The 18,900-nt window shown below is 19.8% G+C and overlaps 1 protein-coding gene across 1 annotated transcript; it reads left to right on the top strand.

The window, feature by feature from the left end:
• Window positions 1–1,255: 1,255 nt before the first annotated feature.
• Window positions 1,256–2,785, top strand: NCS57_00306400 (uncharacterized protein; the record flags this gene model as incomplete). The annotated part of the gene is made up of 1 exon (XM_053053078.1): window positions 1,256–2,785. One exon carries the CDS (start codon window positions 1,256–1,258, stop codon window positions 2,783–2,785), a length of 1,530 nt encoding a protein of 509 aa, XP_052918324.1.
• Between the last annotated feature and the right edge of the window lie 16,115 nt (window positions 2,786–18,900).

The raw sequence follows: 18,900 nt of genomic DNA, 5'->3' as shown, positions 1-18,900 counted from the left end.
TCTTTTCTTCTCCAGCCCCACGGTAGCATCATCGTATCAAACGTATCTTTTTGGGGATGGGATTTTTTTTTTCGTTGTTGTCGTCCGCGATAGCCGTCGTTCCCAAGTTACCTAATGGCTCTGCATGGAACGGTTTGTGGACCAGGGTTGGTTTCTAGTTTCTGTCATCTTTCACTCTACGAAACCTTCAATTGAGTCGCACAATTGCTCCAACAATGCCTCAACCTGGCAATCTTTGCTACCCCCAAACCCTTGTTTTCATGGAAAGATACAGTGATAAGAGACAGCAGTGCCATCTGCATCGCGCTAGCACTGTACCGGTAGTTGGGGGAGCTTTCAGAGCAATGACGTGAACAGGTCCACCCATGACCCCGCTTTCGACCACTAGCGGCGTATTTTGCGCAGCCAGCGACTCGGGCACTGGTTCTTCGGCACTACCAACAAATCCTGGGCGACAATCCCCCCTGCGAACCGATGTAAGATGCACCGAATCTCCCAGCCTGGGGCCGCAGTGACGGATTGTCCTTTCTTTTTGTCGATATATCCCTCTCGCTAAGTGAAGAATGGCCTGATGTTTTGCGGCCAAAGTTACCTCAAGTTGGAGCCGAGGCCCTCCACCCGGCCCGGGCTTGGAGATTTCCCCAACCAAGTTCGCACTGTATAGGCTGTTTCTAACGGGTATCCTCCTGTGCTTGGCAGGTACTGACCCCTTCAAGTTGTTGGTGGTGCTCCCTCTTGGTGTCAGCTTTCACAGCGACTTGACAAGACCTGGTACTGATTGACCTTGGCTGCCGCTCCTACACGTTGTAGTAATGCCGCGGCATGAGCGTATCTCAAGCATGGGGTCCTCAAACTTTCCCCCCCTGCCTCCAATCGCCCATCACTCTGAAGACGCCCGACTTGGCCTTCCACTCAGCTTTCCTCACCCTTGGCTCGTGGCGCAACCTTGATTGGCCAGTGCGAGTGACCAACGCCCACGTCATGCTCCAAGTACCTGTCTCCTGCTGAAAGGTACTCCGAGCCTTTGGTGGAGCACTCCCATCCTCATGCCTTCCCCCCCACCACAGCTTAGTCTCTGTGCTCGTGTATCCGTGTGAGGTTGGGTTGGCCTACTTACATCGCCCTTCGCCGCCATCCAATTCTTGAAAAGACATCTTTGCACGCTTCCCACGAGCTTCGTGACTGTAATCGAGGAGCTCAATTCCCAAATCCCCCCATCCTCTTGTCTATCTGTTCTTCTACCACAGAAGCCATCATGACACTGTCAACCGAGATTCACACATTCCACTCGGGCCGGCCTCAGCCAGAGTCCTCGTCCCGATCCAATACCTTCACTTCGGTCGATCCAAGCACTTCGAAGCCTCTTGCGACCATCTATACTACCACACCCTCTCAACTGGAGGACACAATTGCTGCTGCCCACGCGGCCTTTCCTGTCTGGTCGCAAACTCCTGCACCGCGCCGCGCTGCCATACTCCTCAAGGCCGCGGCAATCCTGCGCGAGCGCAACGATGAATTGGCCCTGACCGAGACGCTTGACACTGGAAAGGCGTGGTCAGAGACATCTACCGTTGATGTCGTCACTGGTGCTGATGTTCTCGAATACTATGCCCACATGGCTGCTGGCAGCTTTCCGGGTCAGAACACTCGTCTCCGTGCCGACGCCTTCGTCCTTACCACCCATGAGCCTCTCGGCGTTTGCGCCGGTATCGGTGCCTGGAACTACCCCATTCAGATCGCCCTTTGGAAGTCTGCGCCATGCCTTGCTGCTGGCAACTGCATGGTCTACAAGCCCAGTGAAGTCACTCCTCTGCATGCCAACACACTAGCCCAGATTTACATCGAGGCAGGTGTACCACCAGGTGTCTTCAACGTCGTCTACGGCGACGGTCCTGCAGTCGGAGCTCCCCTTGTCGCACACAGTGGTATTGCGAAGGTGAGCTTCACTGGCCAGGTCAGCACCGGCAGCAAGGTCGCTGGCCAGGCGGCCGGAGACATGAAGGGCATCACCATGGAGCTCGGTGGAAAGAGTCCACTTGTGATCCTCCCTGATGCCGATGTGGACGAAGCTGCCGATACTGCCATGGTTGCCAACTTCTTCTCCACGGGCCAGGTCTGCACCAATGGCACTCGAGTCTTCGTTCCTGATACCCTGTTGAGCCGCATCGAGCAGGCTCTCATCCAGCGGGCCCGAGAAGGAATCCGGATGGGCCTTCCACGAGACGAGAAGACAAACTTTGGCCCCATGGTCAGTGCTGCCCAGCAAGAGAAGGTCAAGATATACATTGAGCATGGCCGGTCTGTTGACAAAGCCAAGGTGCTCTATGATGGATCAACAGATGCCCAGAGTGTACTCCCGACGGCGGATGGATTCTGGGTGCCCCCGGTCATCTTTACCAACTGCACAGACGAGATGCGAGTGGTTCGTGAAGAGATCTTTGGTCCAGTCATGTGTATCTTGCCCTACAAGACCCAGGGACGAGCTCGTGAGGAATGGCTACCAGAGCTGGTCCGCCGCGCCAATGACACTCCAATGGGACTGGCTGCGGGTGTCGTGTCTTCTGACGTCGGACTGGCCCAGGAGGTAATCCAGAAGCTCGACGCTGGCATCACATGGATCAACACGTGGGGTGAATCCCCTGCAGAGATGCCAGTGGGTGGTTGGAAGATGAGCGGAATTGGGTTAGAGAATGGCCACGAGGGCATTCAAGCATATATGAGAACAAAGAGCACTCTGGTGCAGCTAGGGAAAGGCGCATGCAAGGGTGTTTTCTCTAAGCTATAAGAATATTAAAGACAATTAATTAAGTATTAAAATAAGTTCTTATTAAAAAATATTAGGATTTTATTTAAAAATTGAAATAAAATATTTTAAATATATATTTATATTAACTTATAGATATTATATATTATTATAATTATAATATATATAATAAATAAGTATTATAGTTATATAAGTATTATAAAAATCCCTTAACTTATATCTTTTTTATTTAATTAATTATTTCTTAATTACTTAGTATATTATAGGCTTTTATTAATTCTAAAATACTTCTTATCTTTTAAGCTATATAAAATAACCCTAAGTTAAGTATTTAATAAGCTATAATTATCTATAAAGTTTATTATTATACTTTATATTATTAATAATATAATATTAAATCTTAATATAATATTATTTAGAAATTATATTAGCTATTTAATCTAGAGGAATAAATCCTTATTTATTTTATTTTTAACTTAAATTTATAAGGATTTTTTTCTTAGCTTTATAATATAAAAGAAATAGCTAATTAATTACTTATTAACTATAATATATTATTTATTAATATATGTTAGGGTTTAAATTTTATTAAGTAATACTAAGAGCTTAAGATATATTTTTTTTAAAAATATAATTATTAAAAAACTAAATATAAAAATCTAATTATTATCTATAATTAATTTTAATTTATAATAAATATAATTATAAAATATAATATCTAATTAAATAATATTTAGAATTTTAATAAAATTAGCTTTTTTATAAATATAATTATAAATAAAATAATTATTATAAGCTTAAAAAGATATTTAAAGTTAAAATTAATATAACTTAATAATTATAAATAAATTATAATATACTTAATAAGGGAGTGTCTTACTCAAGCAAGTGTCTTAATTTACCCTATAGTGGGATTTACTCCTTAGAGAAAATTATTTTAAAAAATTCTAAAATATTAAGCTTTAATCCTCAAAGACTATAAAATTAGATATAGATTATTTATAGAATATAGAACTATATATATTTTTATAAGAATTTTAAAAAAATCCCTTATAGGGTAGTTTAGAAAAAAGTATATTTATACTATGTAAATAGCTATTTCTCTATAAAGGGAATTTTTTAAAAATCTAGAAAAATCACTTTTATATTTTATATTAAGTTAGATTTATAAAAATACTCTTTTTAAGTTTATAGCTATTTTATAGCTATTTTTAGAAATTTAAGATTAGCTATTTTTTAGTGCATAGTATGCTAAGATACTCGCTTGTCTAAGACACTCGCTTATCAAGTATGTTAGTTATTTAAATAATTAATATAAAAAGCTAAATAATTTAGTTATTTATTATTAATATAAGCTAATATTACCTTATTAATTAATATTAAGAAAATAACTTTTTAAGTAATTATAATAACTTAAAATAATTAGATTAATAATAAAATTAATCTAAAATAACTTAAGTATTTTAATTAATATATAATTAATTAATTAATTAATTTTTATTATTTCTTAATTCTTAATAATTATAAAAATTATTAATTTATTAAATTTAAGAAATATTATAAAAAAAAAAAATTATTTAGCTTTATATATTATTATATTTTTCTTATTTAATTTAGTTTTTTAATATTAAGTATTTTAATATATTAAAAAAAACTTATAATTAAAAAATAAAATATTTAATTAAATATTTTATTATTTATATTTTAAAAATTAAGTTTTTTTTAGCCTTTTATATAATATATAAAATTATTATAATAAAAAGAAATATTAAGGGGGTATTTAAAAAAACTAGTTTTATTCCCCTTAACTTAAAAAATATAATCTTAAAGCTTAATATATAGCTATAAATATTAATACTAATTAAGAAAGTATTTAATCAAATAACCTCTTAGGCCTTAAAGACCCTAAAGATTATATTTAAAGCCTAATCTTAATTTAAATACCTTAAAAAATAAATTAAAAAATATTAAAATAGCTCCTTAGAATTAATTCTTAAAGCCCTAAGGTCTTTTAAGAAAAAAATAAAAATAATTATATATTAAGTTATTTTATTAATTATTAAGAATAAAAACCTTTAAGAAATAAATAAGATATTTAATTAGTGCTAAAGGGCAAAAAAGACTAAATTATAAAAAAAAGAGATTATAATAATAAAAAAGGGAAAATAAGTAATTAATTAAATAGATATTAATATATAGGTAATAGCTAAATTATTATAAAATAATAATTAAGGGAGGTTAATATAATTAAATATTTAATATTATAATATCTATAATAAGCCTAATTATAATATAAGGACTTATTAAATAATAATTAAAATATCTAAGGAAGAATATAATAAGTAGTTTTAATTAATTAAATAATTTATAATATTTTTATTATAATCTCTAGCTTAAAAGTTAAGATTTTTATAATATTTATATAATTATAATACTTATTTATTATATATATTAATTTTTTAAAATATATAAAGCTAAATAAGTAAATTAATTATATTATATTAAAGCTTATTAAAATTAAAATAAATATAATTATAATAAAAAAAGGTTTTTTTATATTATTTTATTAAAAAGGCTAAGATATATAAATTTATTATTATATATAATTAAATAAAATTATAATAATATATATTTTTTAAATATTATTATAAATTAAGGCTATTTATATAAATTACCTTAATTTATATATATTAATATATATAATAAGGAAGTAAAATAAATAAATAAGTAAAATAAAAATCCCTTAACTTATATCCTCTCTATTTAATTAATTAATTCTTAATTACCTAATATATTATAATCTAATAAAGAAGCTAAAATCCTTCTTATCCTTTAGGCCCTTTAAAATAACTTAAAATTAAAGCTCTAATATGCTATAGAGATCTATATAATTAACCTAATAATACTTCAGTATTAATAAAAGGGTATCTAATCTTAATATAATACCCTCTAGAAATTATATTAGCTCTCTAATCTAAAGGAATAAATCCTTATTTACTTTATTCTTAACCTAGATTTATAAAGATTTCTTCCCTAGCTTTATAATATAAAAAAAATAACTAATTAATTACTTATTAATTATAATATATTATTAATTAATATATATTAAGCTTTAAATTTTATTAAGTAATATTAAGAGCTTAAGATATATTTTTTTTTAAAAATATACTTATTAAAGAGCTAAATATAAAAATCTAATTATTATTTATAATTAGTTTTAACTTATAATAAATATAATTATAAAATATAATATTTAATTAAATAATATTTATAACTTTAATAAAATTAGCTTTTTTATAAATACAATTATAAATAAAATAATTATTATAGGCTTAAAAAAGTATTTAAAGCTAAAATTAATATAACTTAATAATTATAAATAAATTATAATTATTTAAATAATTAATATAAAAGACTAAATAATCTAATTATTTATTATTAATATAAGTTAATATTACCTTATTAATTAATATTAAAAAAATAATCTCTTAAGTAAATAAATTATTATAATAACTTAAAATAATTAAATTAATAATAAGATTAATCTTAAATAACTTAAATATTTTAATTAATATATAATTAATTAATTAATTAATTCTTATTATTTCTTAATCTTTAATAATTATAAAAATTATTAATTTATTAATTTTAAAAAATATTATAAAAAAAAAATTATTTAGCTTTATATATTATTTTATTTATTTATTTTATTTTAGCCCCTTAATATTAATTATTTTAATATATTAAAAAAGGCTTATAATTAAGAAATAAAATATTTAATTAAATATTTTAGTATTTATATTTTAAAAATTAAATTTTTTTTAGCCTTTTATATAATATATAAGGCTATTATAATAAAAAGAAATATTAAGGGGGCTTTTAAAAGAGCTAATATTATTCCCCTTAACCTAGAAAATATAATCTTAAAGCTTAATATATAGCTATAAATACTAATATTAATTAAGGAGGCTTTTAATTAATTAACCTCTTAGGTATTAAGAACCCTAAAGATTATACTTAAGGCCTAATCTTAATTTAAATACCTTAAAAAATAAATTAGAAAGTATTAAAATAGCTCTCTAGAGTTAATTCTTAAAGTATTAAAATCTCTTATAAAGGGAATAAAGGTAATTATATATAAAATAGCTCTTATAAAGGCAGAGGTCTAAGACCTTTAATAAGCTAATAAGATAATAAGTTAGCGCTAGAGGGCAAAATAAATTAAATTATAAAAAAAAAAATAATAATAATAAAAGAAGAAAAGTTAACAATTAATTAAATAAATATTAATATATAAGTAATAACTAAATTATCGCGGAGTAATAATTAAGAGAGGTTAATAGAATTAATAATTTAGCGCTATAATATTTATAATAAGCCTAATTATAATATAAGGACCTATTAAGTAATAATTAGGATATCTAAGGAAGAGTATAATAAGTAATTTTAATTAATTATATAATTTATTATATTTTTATTATAATTTCTATTAAAGAGGTTAAGATTTTTATTTTACTTATTTATTTATTTTACTTACTTATTATATATATTATTTATATTATTATTTTTAATATTATTATTTTTTCTTTTTAAGCTATAATATAGCCTTCCTAATTAAGCTAGGTTTATTATAAAACTAAAAATTACTTAGCTAGCTATTTATATATATAATTACTTTTTAAGCTATTATATAAGATTTATTATTATTAAAATTATTATTAAAATTATTATTATTTATATATTTATATAAGCTAAGATATATATATTATATTTAATTATATAAATTTAATTAATTAAACTTATAGACTTTTATTTACCTCTAAGTCTAATACTAAGCCTAAGCGCTACTTTTTTTTAGGTTTATAAAATACTAATACTAATTCTAGGAATTAATCCCTTAAAACTTATAATATTAATAACCCTTATTTCCTAATATAATTATATCTATAGCTATATAATTAGATCTTAGCTAATTATAAGATTTTTTAATTTTTTAATTTAATATAATAAAAAGTATTAATATTTATAATAAGGGTTATAAGCTATATTATATATTAGTTATATTTTAAGTCCTTTAGGAATTAATTTTTTTTATTAATAAAAACTTATTTTTTATTTAGCTTTTTTTTAAAAGCTTTTAATAAAAAAAAATTTTTTAATAAAATTAATTATTTTATTAATATTATTATTAAATAAAAAAAGGCTAAATAAAAATAAATATTTATTTAATATTATTTTTTATAGCTTATTATAAATACTTTATATTTTTATAAAGCTTATAAATTTCCTTATTAAGGTTATCTTAGTTATATTAAAAGGTATATTAATAAGTATTAGTTATATTATTTAATTACTTAATTAAAGGTTTTTATAAAAAATAGCTATTATAATTATTAATATATTATTAATTAATTAATTAGTTATAGATTAACTAATTACTTAATTAATTAGTTAATTATAGTTATTATTAATTATAGTTAAACCTCTTCTTATAAGGATAATAAAAATAATTTTAATCTCTTGAGCTATTATATATAGGGGATTTTAATCTCTTTAGTTAATTAAGATATAAGCTATTTAATATTAATAAAGCTAGCTTTAGTATATTATTAAAGCTATTAATAATTATATAAATAAACCTTATTAATTTAAGTATATTAAGACTTCTTACTCTAGGTATAAAGCTTTTAATATTAAAATTACTAAGATATAAATTAAGATACTTTAATCCCTATTTTAGGTAATATAAAGTTAAATTATAAGAATATATTTCTTAGAATTAGACTTATATTTATTAATAAGGCGACTTAAATAATATAATATAGCTAACCTTTAGTTTATATTAATTTATCCTAAGAAAATTATTATTAATAATTTTATAAAAAAGAATTTTAAGACCTTAGATTTCTATTATTTAAAATATAAGTCCTTAAAAGGATTTAATTAATTACTTTAGGAAATTATATATCAAGACTAAGATATCTTAGATAATTAAAACCTATTATTTAGAAGTTTTATTAATATCCTCTTAATTAATAAAAACCGTATATTATTTAGTTACCTAAAGACGCTTTAGATATTTAGTATTATAATTACTATTATTATTATTTGTATAAAAAAGAGAATTTATAATAAAGATATTATTAAAATATAAGAAAATATTTAATTAATTAAGATATTAATTTTAATTAAGAAATGAATTATTATAAATAAAATAAAAAAGCTAAATGTTTTAAGTACTTAAAGAAAAATAAGCTTTAATTATATAAGAGCTAAGAGAGAATTATTAAATAAAAAAGTTTTTAATTTTAATTAATAAATTATTTCTATTATTACTTTAATTAAATAAAGAATTAATTAAAAATTACTAAGATATTATTAATAATCTAAATTAAATTATTTATATTAAACCCGCGTTATATATTACTAAGGAAAGGTAAGAATTATTTAATTAAAACGCCTATAGCACTTATATATATACTCTAAGCTAATAAATAAAACTAAAAAAAGGCCTATTAGGTAATAATTAGTAAAAGAGTAAATATAAATATAATTCTTATTAATAAAAGAAAATAAATTAATAAAGTTAATAATAATATAAAAGACCTTTAGAATAGAGATTATATTATTATAATTAATATAGGTATAATAAATTAAGAAATAAAAATAATAAAGGTTTATTAAGATAAGATAAAGACCTTAGGGAGAAATATATATATAGCTAAAAATAAAGACTTAATTAATTAGATAATTAATAATATTAAATTAATAATTAAAAGCTAAGATAAGGGAATTACTTAGTTTTAAGAATTAGTTTATATTTTTATAAGATTTAATACCTTATAAGATACAGTTATTAAAATTATTATAGGTATATACTATAAAGGGAATATTATTTTATAAGAGCTTATAAACCCTTATAAGCTTAAATTACTCTAGCCTATATCTTAATTATATCTTTTTTTAAAGATTGAATTATTATAGTATATGAAATTATTAATTAATTATATTTTTATAATATATAAATCTAATAAAAGATATATATATATAGTGCTTTTAAAGGGAATCTTAATTTCTTTTATCCTTAATTTATTACTTATTTACTTAATAAGAATATTATTTAATTATTTAATAAATAATAATTTTATATTCTTTTAGTATTAATTAGCTAATATTATATAATGCTTAAGGATATTAAGTATTTAATTAGAAACTAAATAAATAAAAAATATAAAATATGAAAAAAATACTTATTTAATTAATATAAGCTAAATAAGGTTTTAATTAATATCTTTTATAAAAAAAACATTAATATTTACCAAAGAGATATTATTTTATTAATTAATTTTATCTTGAAAAATAGTTTAAAATAAGATACTAAGATATAAAAAAATAAAAACTATAAAAAGATTTAAAATATTAAGATTAAATTATATTAAAATTCTTAGATATTAAATAAGAAACTAAGATTTATTAAAAATAACTCTAAGAATAGGTTAATTAAGTAAATAATACTTATATATATAAAGAATTCAATATTCTAACTTAACTTTATATTATCTAAAATAATAATTAAAGTATTTTAATTTATATCTTAGTAATTGTAATAATAAAGGCTCTATACTTAAAGCTAGAGGTCTTAATATGCTTAAATTAATAAGGTTTATTTATATAACTATAAATAGCTTTAATAATATATTAAAACTAATTCTATTTATAATAAATAATTTATATCTTAACTAATTAAAGAGATTAAAGTCCCCTTTATATAATAATTCTCTCTTTTAATATTAATCTTTTAATTATAATTCTTAATTACTTAAAGAAGTAAAAATTACTTTTATTATCCTTATAAGAAGAGGTTAAATTATAACTAATTAATTAATAAATAATATATTAAGAAGATTATAATAGCTTTTTATAAAGACCTTTAATTAAATAATTAAAATAATATAGCTAATATATATTAATATACCTTATATTATACTTAAGATAACCTTATTAAAAAAATCTATTAGCTTTATAAAAATATAAAAAGTATTTATAGTAAGCTATAAGTAATAATATTAAATAAAAGCCTTATGAATATTAATATAAATTTATAATACAATAATATATTATTTATTAAATTTATTATTTTTAATTATATTTTTTATTTTATTTTATATTTTTTTTATTTAACTATAATATTAATAAAAGGTATAGCTTCCTTAGAAAAAGCTATTTTTATTAAAGGCTCTTAAAAAAAGGCTATAAAAAGAGACATATCTTATTAATAAAAATATTAAATTCCTTAAAGACTTAAAAAATAATACTTAATTTATAGCATAGGTTATAATACTTATAATAACTATAAAGACTTTCTATATTATTAAATAAAAAAATTAAAGAAGTCTTATAATTAGCTAAGATTTAACTATATAGCTATAGGCATAATTATATTAGGAAATAAGGGTTATTAATAGTATAAGTTTTAGAAGGATTAATTCCTAGAGTTAATATTAGAGTTTTATAAACCTAAAAAGAATTAATATTAAAGCTTAGCGCTAGACTTAGAAGTAAATAAAAGTCTATAGGTTTAATTAATTAAATTTATTTAATTAGATATATAATATATATATCTTAAAATAATAATAATTTTAATAATAATTTTTATAATAAAAAGAATTAAATATATTTTTTAAAATTATATTTTAAATATATAATAACATATATATATAGCGAGTGTCTTAGTCAACCGAGTATCTCAAAATACCCTATAGTGGGATTTCCTCTTTAAAGAGAATTTTCTTAAAAAATTCTAGAAATTTTAATTAAGGCTAAAAATAGCTAAGACTTTAAAGTTAGCTTAGTAATATTAGTATAAATAATATATATTTTTATGAAATATTTAAAAAAATCTCTTATAAGGTAGTTTAGAAAAAAATATATTTGTATTATATAAATAGCTTTTCTCTATAAAGGGATTTTTTAAAAAAGTTATAAAAATCAGATTTAGCTTATTTATAAGTTAAATAGCTAAAAGTTATTTTTTTAAGTATCTAGCTATTTTATTTAAGTTTTTATTAAAGTTTAAAAATCCTACTTTTAGTGCACAGTCTAGCTAAGAAACTTAGTTGACTAAGACACTCGCTATGTATATATTTTACTTATATAAGAGTTTTTAAAAAATTAAAAATTTAATTTAATTATTATTATTATAAAATATTAAGGTAATTAAATATAAGGCTTAATAAATTAAAAGTATATTTATCTCTAAAAAATATAAAAAAGAAATTATTTAGTTTTAATAAATTTAAATAAAAAAGAAATCCTTAAAAAAAGGTATAGATTTTCTAAAAACTTATTTTTTTTTTAAAAAAAAAGATATTTAGTTTTAATTAAGTATTTTAATTATATTAATAAATAAATATATATAATATAAAATAGCCTTATTTTCTTAGGTTATAATAAACTCTCTTTAGATTTTACTATATATAAGATATTATTATTTTTAGGTTTTATTTTAAGACTTAATCTTTAATATATATTAATTTTTCTTATATAATATTTATATTAAGACATTTATAATAAATTATAAAAGAATAGCCCTAGGGATACCTATATAATTTTAGTATGAAATATTTAATAATCCTTAATAAGATATTAATAAATATTAAATTATTTAGTTATATATTTATAAGCTAGAAGTCTTAATTATAAAAAAAATAATTAGATATTTTTATAAAATTTATAAAAAGAAATTAAAAAGAAGAAAATTATAAAGATTTTAAAATAAAAAGATTATTTTAATATAAAAAAAATAAAGTCTTTTCTTAGTAATATAAGATATTATTATTAATAAATTAAATAATTTATATAAGCTATAAAGGCCTTAATAGACTTTTCAAAGAAAAATATAAAATTTATTAAAGGATTAGATTAAAAAGAAGTTATAAAGATATTAAAGAAAAAGATTATAGTTTTATTAATTTTTAGTATTTTTAATTACTTTAAAGAGGCTAAAGAGGTAATTCTAATAATTAATATAGGTTATTTAGGCTAAGAATATATTTTAATATAAAAGCTTTTATTATTAAAACTACTAAGATATAAATTAAAATACTTTAATCCCTATTTTAAGTAATATAAAATTAAATTATTATATTTTAATATAAGTAATTAATAAGAAATAAAAAATAATTTAATTTAAATTTAAATTATAAAACCTAGCTAAAACTATTTATAATATAATAAAAAAAAGAAAAATTAATTTCTTATACCTTTTATTATTACCTTAGATATATAATTTATAATATATTTTTTTATTTTAGAAATTAATTTATAAATAATAATATAATAAATTAAGAATAAAGTAAATAATATATTTAAATTCTTTAGTTTTAAATAAATTACTTTTTTTTAAAATATTTTATAACTAAATATATATATAAGAAAAAAGTTATATAATTAATTAATCATTATAAAAATATATAATATTATTTAACTAATTAAATATATAAGTTAAAAAAAATATAAAAGATTTTATTAATTTTTATTTTAATATAATTTTGATTTATAATTAAAATTATTATTATTTATATATTTATATAAACTAAGATATATATATTATATATTTAATTAAATAGATTTAATTAATTAAACTTATAAACCTTTATTTACCTCTAAGTTTAGCGCTAAGCCTTAATATTAATTTTTTTTAAGTTTAAACTCTAATATTAACTCTAAGAATTAATCTCTTTAAAACTTATAATATTAATAATTCTTATTTCTTAATATAATTATAATTAATATATATATATAATAACATACTTAATAAGCGAGTATCTCAGATAAGCGAGTAACTTAGCATACTATGCACTAAAAAATAGCTAATCTTAAATATCTAAAAATAGCTATAAAATAGCTATAAACTTAGAAAGAGTATTTTTATAAATCTAACTTAATATAAAATATAAAAGTAATTTTTCTAGATTTTTAAAAAATTTCCTTTATAGAGAAATAGCTATTTATATAGTATAAATATACTTTTTTCTAAATTACCCTATAAGGGATTTTTTTTAAATTCTTATAAAAATATATATAGTTCTATATTTTATAAATAATCTATATCTAATTTTATAGTCTTTAAGGATTAAAGCTTAATATTTTAGAATTTTTTAAAATAATTTTCTCTAAGGAGTAAATCCCACTATAGGGTAAATTAAGATACTCGCTTAAGTAAGATACTCCCTTATTAAGTATATTAAATATAATAATTAATTAAGTATAATAAAAATCTTAATCTTTTATATTAATATAATAATAAAAATATACTAAATTAATTAATTAATTAAAATTATTTATTATATTCTTCCCTATATATCTTAATTATTACTTAATAAGTCTTTATATTATAGCTAGGCTAATTCTAAATATTATAATATTAAATACTTAGTTATATTAATATTCTTTAATTATTATATCTTAATAATTTAGCTATTACTTATATATTAATATCTATTTAATTAATTATTTACTTTTTTTCTTTTATTATTATAACCTTTTTTATTTATAATTAGGTTCTTTTTACCTTTTAATATTAATTAAATATCTTATTTACTTCTTAAAGGTTTTTATTTTTAATAATTAATAAGATAATTTAATATATAATTATTTTTATTTTTTTCTTAAGAGACCTTAGGGCTTTAAAGATTAACTCTAGGGAGCTATTTTAATACCTTTTAATTTATCTTTTAAGATATTTAAATTAAGATTTAGCCTTAAGTATAATCCTTAGGGTCTTTAAGACTTAAGAGATTAAGGGCTTAGATTTTTTCTTAGTAAGTATTAAAATCTAAAGCTATATATTAAGCTTTAAGATTATAATTTTTAAGTTAAGAAAAATAAAATTAACTTTTTTAAAAGCCCTCTTAATATTTCTTTTTATTATAATAACCTTATATATAATATAAAAAGTTAAAAAAAACTTAATTTTTAAAATATAAATTATAAAATATTTTATTAAATATTTTATTTCTTAATTATAGGCCTTTTTTAATAGCCTAAAGTACTTAATATTAAGAGGCTAAAATAAATAAAAAAAAAAAAATAATATATAAAGCTAAATAATTTTTTTTTATAATATCTCTTAAATTTAATTAAATAATAATTTTTATAATTATTAAAAATTAAAAAATAATAAAAATTAATTAATTAATTAATTATATATTAATTAAGATATTTTAATTATTTAAAGCTAATTTTATTATTAATTTAATTATTTTAGGTTATTATAATTATTTAATTACTTAAAAAGTTATTTTTTTAATATTAATTAATAAAATAATATTAGCTTATATTAATAATAAATAATTAAATTACTTAGCCTTTTATATTAATTACTTAAATAATTATAATTTATTTTTAATTTTTAAATTATATTAATTTTAACTTTAAATATTTTTCTAAGCTTATAATAATTATTTTATTTATAATTATATTTATAAAAAAGTTTATCTTATTAAAATTATAAATATTATTTAATTAAATATTATATTTTATAATTATATTTATTATAAGCTTAAATTAATTATAAATAATAATTAAATCTTTATATTTAGCTCTATATTAATTATATTTATAAAAAAAAAATATTTTAAGCTCTAGGTATTACTTAATAAAGTTTAAAGCCTAATATATATTAATTAATAATATATCGCGGTTAATAAATAATTAATTAGTTATTTCTTTAATATTATAAAGCTAAGGGGTAAATCCTCGCGAATTTAAGTTAAAAATAAAATAAATAAGAATCTATTCCTCTAGATTAGATAGGCGACGCGATTTATTAAAGATATTATATTAAGATTAGATACCTTATTATTAGCGCTATATCCTTATCTAATTAATATTATATATCTCTGCGGCGTATTAGAGGCTTAATCTTTAGTTATTCTTAAGGGCCCGAAGTATAAGAGGTAATCTAGCTTTATTATTTAATTAAGATATAATAAGTTATTAAGAATTAATTAATTAAATAGAGATAATATAGGTTAAGGGATTTTTGTTATGCTTGGTTAATTATTATATTCGCTATATATATATATTATAGCTATATAGTTAAATCTTTACTAATTCTAATAAGATTTTTTAAATTCTCTTATTTAATATAAGAAAGAATATCAAAATTAATATTTATAATAAGAATAAAGGCTATATTATATATTAATTATATTTTATATTTATAAGGAATTAATTTTTCTTACTAGTAAGAACTTATTTTTCTTTTAGCTTCTTTAAAAGCCTTTATTAAAAATACTTTTTTTTAATACAATTAATTTTTTTATTAATATTATCATTAAATATAAAAATACTAAATACAAAGAAATATTATAACTAAAGATTATAAGTTTAATATATTTTAGATTATTAAGATTTTTATTTAATATAATACTTTAAAGGTATTTATTTAATATTATTTCTTATAGCTTATTATAAGTATTTTTTATATTATTATAAAGCTTATAAATTTCTTTATTAAGGTTATCTTAATTATATTAAAAGATTTATTAATAAATATTAGTAATATAATTTTAATTACTTAATTAAAAGTTTTTATAAAAAGATATTAATATATATAATAAGTAAGTATTATAGTTATATAAATATTATAAAAATCCCTTATATTATATCTTTTTTATTTAATTAATTATTTCTTAATTATATAATATATTATAAGATTTTATTAAGTATAAAATACTTCTTACCTTTTAGGCTATATAAAATAACCCTGAGTTAAATATCTAATAAGCTATAATTATTTATAAGGTTTATTATTATAACTTATATTATTAATAATATAATATTTAATCTTAATATAATATTATTTAGAAATTATATTAGCTATTTAATCTAGAGAAATAGATTTTTATTTATTTTATTTTTAATATATATTTATAAGGATTTCTCCCTTAGCTTTATAATATAAAAGAAATAACTAATTAATTACTTATTAATTATAATATATTACTTCTTAATATATATTAGGCTTTAAATTTTATTAAGTAATATTAAAAGCTTAAAATATATTTTTTTTAAAAATATAATTATTAAAAAGCTAAATATAAAGATTTAATTATTATATATAATTAATTTTAATTTATAATAGATATAATTATAAAATATAATATCTAATTAAATAATATTTAGAATTTTAATAAAATTAGCTTTTTTATAAATATAATTATAAATAAAATAATTATTATAAGCTTAAAAAGATATTTAAAGTTAAAATTAATATAACTTAATAATTATAAATAAATTATAATTATTTAAGTAATAAATATAAAAAGCTAAGTAATTTAATTATTTATTATTAATATAAGCTAATATTATCTTATTAATTAATATAAAGAAAATAATCTCTTAGGTAATTAAATAATTATAATAATTTAAAATAATTAAATTAAAAATAAAATTAATCTTAAATAATTAAAATATTTTAATTAATATATAATTACTTAATTAATTAATTTTTATTATTTTTTAATTCTTAATAACTATAAAAATTATTAATTTATTAAATCTAAGAAATATTATATAAAAAAAATTATTTAATTTTACATATTATTATATTTTTTTTATTTTAATCTTTTAATATTAGATATTTAAATATATTAAAAAAAGCTTATAACTAAAAAATAAAATATTTAATTAGATATTTTATTATTTATAATTTATAAATTTAGTTTTTTTAATTTTTTATATAATATATAAAGCTATTATAATAAAAAAAAATATTAAAATAACTTTTAAAAAAGCTAATTTTATTCCCCTTAACTTAAAAAATATAATCTTAAAGCTTAATATATAACTATAAATATTAATATTAACTAAAAAGGTATTTAATTAAATAACCTCTTAGGCCTTAAAGACCTTAAAAATTATATTTAAGGCTTAATTTTAGTTTAAATATCTTAAAAAATAAATTAAAAGATATTAAAATAGCTCCTTAGAGTTAATTCTTAAAGCCCTAAGGTCTCTTAAGAAAAAAATAAAAATAATTATATATTAAGTTATTTTATTAATTATTAAGAATAAAAACCTTTAAGAGGTAAATAAGATATTTAATTAGCGCTAAAAGGCAAAAAGGATTAAACTATAGAAAAAAGGGGTTATAATAATAAAAAAAGAAAAATAAATTATTAATTAAATATATATTAATATATAAGTAATAACATATATAATAAGCAAGTGTCATAGTTATGCAAGTGTCACAGCTGGACTGTGTATATAAAACTAGGATTTTCTAGCTTTAATAAAAACTTAAATAAAATAGCTAAAAACTTAAAAAGAGTATTTCTAGCTATTTAACTTATAGATAAACTATATATAATTTTTATAGATTTTTAAAAAATCTAATTTATAGAGAAATAGCTATTTATATAGTGCGAATAGGTTTTCTCTATACTACCCTATAGGAATTTTTTTAATAATCTATAAGAATTAGGGTGAGTAATATATTATATAATTATACTAACTTCTAATTTTTAGCCTTTTTTAGCTTAGTTTTAATTTTCTAGAATTATTTAAAAAACCCTTGTTTTAACTAAAATCAAATTGTGACACTTGCATGACTGTGACACTTGCTATACATATACGTTAGCTAAATTATTATAAAGTAATAATTAAGGGAGGTTAATATAACTAAGTATTTAGTATTATAATATTTATATTAAGCCTAATTATAATATAAGGATTTATTAAGTAATAATTAAGATATTTAAGGAAAAATATAATAAGTAATTTTAATTAATTAAATAATTTATAATATTTTTATTATAATCTCTAGCTTAAAGATTAAGATTTTTATAATATTTATATAATTATAATACTTATTTATTATATATATTATACTTTTTATTTAAAGTTATATTAATTACCTTATCTTAGCTTATATTTTTATATTATTTAATTATAATTAATAATAATTAACGTACATCACAAGTGAGTGAAACACACAAGCGAGTGAAACAAAAATCCCAACCTCTTTTATAAAAATCGCAATAAAAACACCACAAACCATTTGATCAATTAAAACTACTCACTATACTCTTCCCCAGACGTCTCAATCACTACTTGACAGGTCCTTGCAT

This window comes from Fusarium keratoplasticum, chromosome 2 (assembly GCF_025433545.1).
Source record: "Fusarium keratoplasticum isolate Fu6.1 chromosome 2, whole genome shotgun sequence".
Lineage (NCBI taxonomy): Eukaryota > Fungi > Ascomycota > Sordariomycetes > Hypocreales > Nectriaceae > Fusarium > Fusarium keratoplasticum.
Note: the sequence above shows the minus strand (reverse complement) of the source record. Positions and strands in the feature narration are given on the sequence as shown.